At 39.5% G+C, this 8,008-nt stretch overlaps 1 protein-coding gene across 5 annotated transcripts; it reads left to right on the top strand.

The window, feature by feature from the left end:
- The first annotated feature begins 419 nt into the window (after window positions 1–419).
- Window positions 420–7,636, top strand: dio2 (iodothyronine deiodinase 2). 5 transcript variants are annotated; one of them, XM_037125071.1, is made up of 3 exons: window positions 420–623; window positions 880–1,522; window positions 3,324–7,636. In XM_037125071.1, the coding sequence occupies exons 2-3, from the start codon at window positions 1,298–1,300 to the stop codon at window positions 3,912–3,914; spliced, it is 816 nt and encodes a 271-aa protein (XP_036980966.1). In that variant the 5' UTR covers window positions 420–623; window positions 880–1,297; the 3' UTR covers window positions 3,915–7,636. The 5 variants fall into 5 exon arrangements, with proteins under 5 accessions (XP_036980966.1, XP_036980965.1, XP_036980968.1 ...); XM_037125070.1 differs by having other exon boundaries at window positions 848–1,522; XM_037125073.1 differs by having other exon boundaries at window positions 420–979; window positions 1,105–1,522.
- The last annotated feature ends 372 nt before the right edge of the window (window positions 7,637–8,008 follow it).

Raw genomic sequence — 8,008 nt, 5'->3', positions numbered from 1 at the left:
TACAGATAATGAATGATTCAGTGAATGAATAAATGAATGATTCGCCTTCAGCTACCAAAGATATTCTTAAATAATCAAGGGAAATCAGATAATGGATTTTTACCAAAGATACGGTAAAAAGATATTCTAAAATCAACTACCAAAGATATTCTAAAATTATCAAGGGAAAACAGATAGTGGATTTTTAGCAAAGATATGGTAAAAAGATATTCCAAAATCAGCTACAAAAGATTTTCTAAAATTATCAAGGGAAATCAGATAATGGCTTTTTACTAAGGAGGGCAGCAACTGGTAATGTTTTCACCTTGTATGTCTCTCTCTCTCTCTCTCTCTCTCTCTCTCTCTCTCTCTGTGTGTGTGTGTGCGTGTGTGTGTGTGTGTGTGTGTGTGTGTGTGTGTGTGTGTGTGTGTCACCATGGCACAGTCTGGTAAAGTGAAGTGACATCATAACCACCTCCCTAATATCGTGTCAAGACAAGGACTTCTGAAGGCCGCTGCAGTATCTGGCTCCAGGACGCCAGCAGCAGGTCCTACAGGTCCTGTTAGAGGTGGGGCCCCAGGCATCACACCGGCTCTGCTGGCTTGCCTTCTTCTCTTGTCCTGGTGTCTCATCTCTTCCTCAGGTAAACCCATCATTTTTGTTATAGTATTAGTGGCAGTCGCTACGTGCACAGTGACCAGTTGTATGTTTTGCTTGGCAGTCGGCTGTATAACCGGCCATGTATTTATTTTTATAGTTTTTGTGTGTTTAGTTTAGTATAGTTTTTTTTTCTTTGTTTTGTTTTATTAGTTTAATTTTTTGTTTTTTTTTGTTTGTTTGTTTGTTTTGGGGTTTTTTTTTGTTTAGTTTTGGATTATTATTTTTTTTTTTTCCAGTAGCTTTAAAACAATTACAGGTTCCCGACAGCACGACCTTCAGCTCCGCTCAGTCCGCCAGCAGAGCCGTTGGTGGAGAGGGAGGGGAAGGAGGGGACAGAGGGTATACACTACATCTGACGTCACAATCTTGACACAAAGATAAGCCCGTAGACTTAATAATAAGTACAATGTTCGACCTTTTGCAGAGTCTGATCGCGCTCTCTCTCCTCCTAACCCACTCAACAGTGTTACGGGACAGACGAGGAGGCCGCTTCACAGAATACACCTGATCCACCTCCTCACTCTGTGCACTCAAGTCTGGAGCAGCCAACGGGGCAGAGCACAAACTATGACGGGAGCAGCTGAGACCTCCGGCACCGCGCTGTGCGTAATGAAAGGCAGTCTGAAATAAGTCGTCCAAACGCAGAACGAGAGTACGATGGGAATGGCGAGCGAGGATCTGCTCGTTACACTCCAGATACTGCCTGGTTTCTTTTCAAACTGTCTCTTCCTCGCCCTGTACGACTCTGTGGTTCTCGTGAAGCGCGCCGTGTCGCTGCTCAGCTGCTCCAGGTCCGCCGGCTCCGGAGAGTGGCGCCGCATGCTGACCTCAGCGGGGCTGCGCTCCATCTGGAACAGCTTCCTTCTAGACGCCTACAAGCAGGTAAAGTGGTCGCAGCCACTTGATGCGGATCACATTGTCTCGGCGTTGCTTTACTTACTTTGACATGGTTACCGATCCCGCTGCAAAAGTTTTCTGAACTTGGCACCTCTGAGTCGCGTCTAAAGGTGCAGTTACCGAAGTCCCATCTCTGAGTCCTGCGTGTGGCCTTGTCTTCTAGTTGTTTTAACACACTGAGAAAAACAATTTCTTTTTTTTATTGTGTATGTGTGTGTGTGTGTGTGTGTGTGTGTGTGTGTGAGAGAGAGAGAGAGAGAGAGGAAGGCGGCAGCTGTCAAACTGTGCTCAGCTCGCTCCTGCTCCCTGTAATCATCTGTACAGTGATTTAATGCTGCCAAATCCGTGACTTTGTTCTCATTTACATAATCTCGTGTGTCTGTCATCAGACATCGGAATGAGTTTAAAATGTGCGGTTCATATACATGTTGAAACGCGCTCCCAAGCTCCTGAGCTGCAGTGAGGGTTTTTTTTTTCTTTTCTTTTCTGATGTATCCTACTGATACAAAATCTACTTAAAATGACCTCAGCTGTACTGTACATACTGATCTCCACACCCTCCTCATGGTTTACTTCTGAGTTGGCTGAGGTCATTAAGTTGAATTGAAAGACCCATTTTGCACATGTCTGTTTAATATATTATATATCTGTTTTCTTCCATAAGGGGAGCTGCATGATACATCTTGTACTACTATCCTGATTATCTGGAATAGTGTTGTAACATTATTAGTTGATTAACTGATGAGTTGGCAAACATTTTTGATAATTGATAATAATCGTTTATGTCATGATTGGGACCCTGGTTGGACAAAAGAAGAAATTAAAAGATGTCACTTAAGGTCCTCGGAAACAGTGATGTCCATTTTCCTAGAGCCCAGCAGATATATTAGGTTGGCAGATATAATCTGGCCTATCATAGATGTAGTGGTAAATGTTGTCTGATGTTTAACGTTGTTAAATTCCCAGTGAAGCTGTCTGCTTCAGTGCACTGATGTCCTTCTTTATTTTAGTTTTTTAGTTTTTAGTTTTAAGTTTTTTAAATTTGAACTGTAAAATATCCTGCGCCAGTCACATGTCTGATCATCACTTGGCAGAGAACAAAAAACAATTTTATTTGTACATAATTAGGAATATATGCAAAACATATCAAAATCTATTTCTACCCTAATATTGGTATCGGCGTCAGCTCGAAATGACAGTTGTTTTGCCTTAAAACGGTTATTGGATTAATAATGAGAATATTGAGAGTTCCTATGCATATATATTCATGTTTCAAAATTAATGTTAAGTTTTGAGCTGTGTAAATTATTTAATGTACACCTCCAAAGTTTACACTTTTAACAAGCTGCAGAAACATCTTCAGGGATGACTAAACTCTGAGACATCGTACACTCATTCATTATTATTACCACTGATATTATTATAGCATTGTGAATGACATTTTAAGCGGAGTAATACACTTCTTGTGTTGTGTTCTTGTCATTGTACGAGCACTATAGCTGAGGATTCTATTGTGAAAAATTGGAAGCATTGGAAAAATGGGCTAAAAAATAAACTGATATTGATTGATCAAAACAGCAATAATTAATATACACTGATACTATAAACATGTATTGCTGGGTCACAACAGGGGTTCTTACTCAAGAGGCCGACCCTTTCCCTCAGTCTCACAGTACAGTTTTGCAAGGAGCAAAATAAAAAGTCTAAAAACAGTTTAGGCAAAGCCAGCTTTAAATGTCTTTGACTGTGTGAGCATTCATGAAAGCTTATTTTTCTATCGCCTTAGGTGAAACTTGGCTGTGAGGCACCAAACTCCAAACTGGTGAAGGTGCCCGATGGCCCTTGGTGGAGCAGCAATATCGGCAACATGACTAATGTGCCACCTGGTGCCAGAATTCGAAATGGAGATGAGTGCAACCTTCTGGATTTCGAGTCATCAGATCGCCCTCTGGTGGTCAACTTCGGCTCAGCCACCTGACCCCCCTTCATCAGCCACCTGCCAGCCTTCCGGCAGTTGGTTGAGGACTTCAGTGACGTCGCTGATTTCCTGTTAGTGTACATTGATGAGGCTCACCCGTCTGACGGCTGGGTGGCCCCTCCCATGGGCTCTTGCTCTTTCAGTGTCCGAAAACATCAGAACCTGGAAGAGAGGCTAGGAGCAGCGCGCAAACTTATTGAGCAATTTTCCCTGCCACCGCAATGTCAGCTGGTGGCTGACTGCATGGACAACAATGCTAACGTGGCTTACGGTGTGTCTAATGAACGTGTGTGTATAGTGCAACATAAAAAGATTGCCTACCTGGGTGGTAAAGGGCCTTTCTTTTACAATCTGAAGGATGTGCGGCAGTGGCTGGAACAGAACTATGGTAAGCGGTAGGACTAAAGAAGGACAAGAAAAAAGGAAGACATGTTCCACGTTTAAGTTGGGAAATAAGAGATTGTTTGGTTTTGTATGGGCATACAAGGCGAAAACAAAAGGTGTATTGTGGTCCGTGGTGGAAAGTAACTGTTTGTACTCGAATAATGTACTTAAGTACAAATTTGAGGTACTAGTACTTAATTTGAGTATTTTCTTTTATGCTACTCTATACTTCTGCTTCCCTACTATTTCGTGGGAAACATCGAGCCTTTTACTCCACTTCATTTATTTGATACCTTTGAGCAATAGTTGCAGTTTCACATAGTAATAAAACAAACAATGAAATTAGTGATGATGTATTGTTATGGATAAAGATAGTACTTTAATGATCCAGTGGCGAAATTCCAAGTCTACCTGGCATGAATTTATAGTAACAGATCAACTGCACCTTTACCCACTGCAACATTAAAGTGATGACACATTAAAGCTACAGTATGTAAGAACTAAGCACTAACCACTAAACTACTTAAATGCCGTTAGCTAGCTAGCTCAGTTAGCCATGCAGCTAGTGGTCCGGATCTTCCCCAGGGCTTGGGGCACCGGGGAAGTGTTGGTGCTTACATCGCTAGCACAGGTGCTTTGTTCTGGGACGGGCCAGGGCTATCTGGGGTCACATGCTAACTGCAGCAACATAACATTAAAACTGCTATTCCTTTACATTCTCTGGATAATTGTAGATATTTTTAACATGTTTTCAACTACAATTCTTTGATTTTGCACCTTGATATACATCACCAATTATAATATACATCAGCAATTATATAATATATTTATAATATAATATATATATATATATATATATATATATATATACACACACACACACACACACACACACACACACACACACACACACACACACACACACACTATGGTAATATCATGAATTGGGTTTCAAAATACTGGTGTGACTTCTTTTGAATTTGCATCAGTTTTTTAGTTGAGCTGAACATGTGTAAAGACCAACTTTAATAATCTATTAACATAATACGCCCACTTTTGCTGCTAAGTCATGTTTTAAGTGATTTCCATATAAAACCAAATCACTAAAAGGGGGGAAGTAAATGGAAGAAATCACAATTTTTCCATTTTTAAAAAGTGTTCCATAAAATATGTACTATGCACTATGTCCAAACTTTAATCATATGTAATATCTTTATGGACCCTCCTTTCTCTTTGGAGAAATGTCCATTTGTATTGCACATACTGACCACAGGTCTCCAATTTTTCTCTTCTTGGAGTCTTTCTTAAAAGCTTTTACCCCTATGGAAGTTTTTATGTTTACAGTTTTGAATCAAAGTAGATTTAATGTGGCTTCTTCCAACAGAAATGAAAACTTGAATATTAAAGTAAAAACAGATCTTTCCAATGTAAATAAGTATGTCCATAGTGAGTATTCACCCCTTCCAAGTTTCTTGCATCAAGTTTTCAATGTATTTTGCAACATTGTTTTCACCCTCTACTCTCACTACCCCACAGCAGAGAAGTAAATCCCACAGTATGATGGCATCAACTCCATGTATCACAGTGGTTTACACCTGATATTATGCCGACCATCATCATAAAAATGTCATGGTTAGTTTGATGGACACAAAGCATTAGACCAAGTAAGGTCGCATATAGCCAGCTGACCTCAGAGTCTCCTTCATATGTACCTTTTGGCAACTTGTAACCTAGAATGGTAAATTGCAGGTGTAGAATGTAGAATCATTTACCTCCTTCACTTGAGTCCTTCTACACTTTCTGATTTTCTTAGGACAGTTTCTGGAAAGATTTAGAACTGTGCCATGCTCCTACCATTTCCAGTGTCAGAATAATGGGCTTGCCAGGAGGGTGGAGCCCCTTCATAACAGACCTGACAACAACCGAATGTTGACTGTCAAAAACTAATATTCAGCAGCATGTCTGATTCCACAATGAACAATCCTATTAAGAAATAAGATGTCATTAAAATCTGAAGTTGTGTCATCTGTAATTTGAAATGTGTGTGCGGCTCTGTCTCGATTGCCATGTTGTGGTTGAACATAGGCCAGACCACAAATCTCTAGATGACGTGCTGAAGCAACCCGACGTGCACATATCATGGTCTAACCTGTTAAAATAGACACTTAAAGAAAGAGAAAACAAGTCCCACCACGCACCAGTGTTGCCAAAGCAGGCAGTTTGTACAGTCCACAACAGATGTACTCCAACAGATATCTGGTGACTTACAGTTTTTCTTTCTATCCAGCCTTTCACTTTACTTTTGCTTTTCAATGACCTTCCCTTTCTGCCTCCCTTTCTTCTTGATTTGACTGGAGTTTTTTTTTTTTTTTTTTTAATCTTAATGGCAGATATGTTACTGCCTAATTGAAACTTGTTGACCAGACACAGGGTAATTAATTCACTTGTAGTCAATGGGAGACACAAACCTTGCAGAGGTTCAGTTGTGTTGCTAAAGGGTCCATGTCAAATAAGCCACATTATATCTACATGTTTAAAAACATACCATCCTGTAAGAAATGTTTATAGGCACTGTAAATTACTGTGTGCAAAGAGATTATGACAATTAATCATAATTGCACATTATGTGCCAATTAATGAAGAGAAACATATATGCATCCTGTTACTTATATAATGATTGAAGTATCACAGACCTGTCTCGCAGACATCATCAATTTTATAGATTGAGATTGCTTATTTTCTTGGGATTTTTCTGGATTTTAGTTTTTGTTTTGTTTTGTTTCATCATTTGGTTTATCAATGCTGAGAGAGAGGATGATGAGTTGATAAAAAATGTTGATTAAAATATTGATGTTTCATCAGAGTCATTTTCGGTAATAACAATGTGCTCCAAGTGAGTGTCTTGCTGGGTCTGGCTTCTCAGGCTATGTGTGGACTGATGTGATTTGTTTGTGGAGGTTGTTTGAGCTGTATGCAGAATGTTTTCAGTAAAAAAAAAATCTCAAATTTGACTTTTTTCCCTTAAAAGGACAGTTTGAATATGGTCAGAGACTGAATACAGTAAATGATGTTTCCTTGTTCTTATGATGCAAATACAGTATTATTTATCGTTTCTATTGCTATCATTAGTATTGTTATTTACTAGGGTTCATGAGTTTGGTTGAGGTTAGCAGACCTGTGAAGATCTCTGCTTGTCATGTTTTTGTTCATTTAAGATGAATTACACTTTTAATTTACATTTTAATATACATGACAGCTCAGATTTCAATCTTTTTAGATGGCATGAAACCCTTCAACATTCTTAAATATCTGAATATTTTAAGGTCAGAAACTCTTGAGAGTCTGGGTGTCTGTGTGGGTGTGTGGTTGAGATGGCTATAGAATGTGTCAGGGGGGATGTGTCCGTCATTAAGGTCCATTGGGCTGACAGATGGTTTGCTCTGGTCACAGTGAAAGAGGTGTGTAAATGAAAACCTTTGACGAAAGAGTTCCTGACTCGGTCTCTGGTTGGATCGTGATTTACACCTTGTCAACATGACCCAGAACCATTACATCTGTTTTCATTGTCTATCTGCTAAAACTTGTTGTTGTCTAAGTAACTGATGTAAAACTCTGCTTTCCATTTCATCTACTGCACTGTTTCCTGATGCTTTGTGCAATGTTTTGTTTTTGTTTTTTTTTTTTCTAATATGTCAAAGGAGAGAAATGTCTAAGCGGGAAATAAAGGAGAAGTTTTGCTGCTGAAGTGGCTGTATTTGTTGTCTTTCTATCCCAGAGGGCTTCTGGATGCCACAAAGAAAAAGGCTGACTAAAAAAGAAAAGAATCTGAAAAATTGTTGATCCACTTTTGTAAAGTTATTTGAGGATGTATGAGGGCTGTTTTCCTCATTCAAACTACATATTGATATAGTCCTAGTCAATACATGTCTGTAGTGTTCATTTCATGTGTATGTCTCTGGACCAAAGGAGCAGTACCTCAGGTAGTCGTGGGGGCAGTGTAGCAGTGAAGCCAATATCTCAAGCAAGACACAGCCACAGCACAGGTCTTTCTGAGGAGAGGTTATGTGAGTCCTAGTAAAATAGGTTCGGATACTTACATTTTCAAAAAA

The sequence above is a fragment of the Acanthopagrus latus genome, chromosome 16 (assembly GCF_904848185.1).
Source record: "Acanthopagrus latus isolate v.2019 chromosome 16, fAcaLat1.1, whole genome shotgun sequence".
In the NCBI taxonomy this organism is placed as follows: domain Eukaryota; kingdom Metazoa; phylum Chordata; class Actinopteri; order Spariformes; family Sparidae; genus Acanthopagrus; species Acanthopagrus latus.
This window is presented reverse-complemented; position numbering and strand designations above follow the sequence as displayed.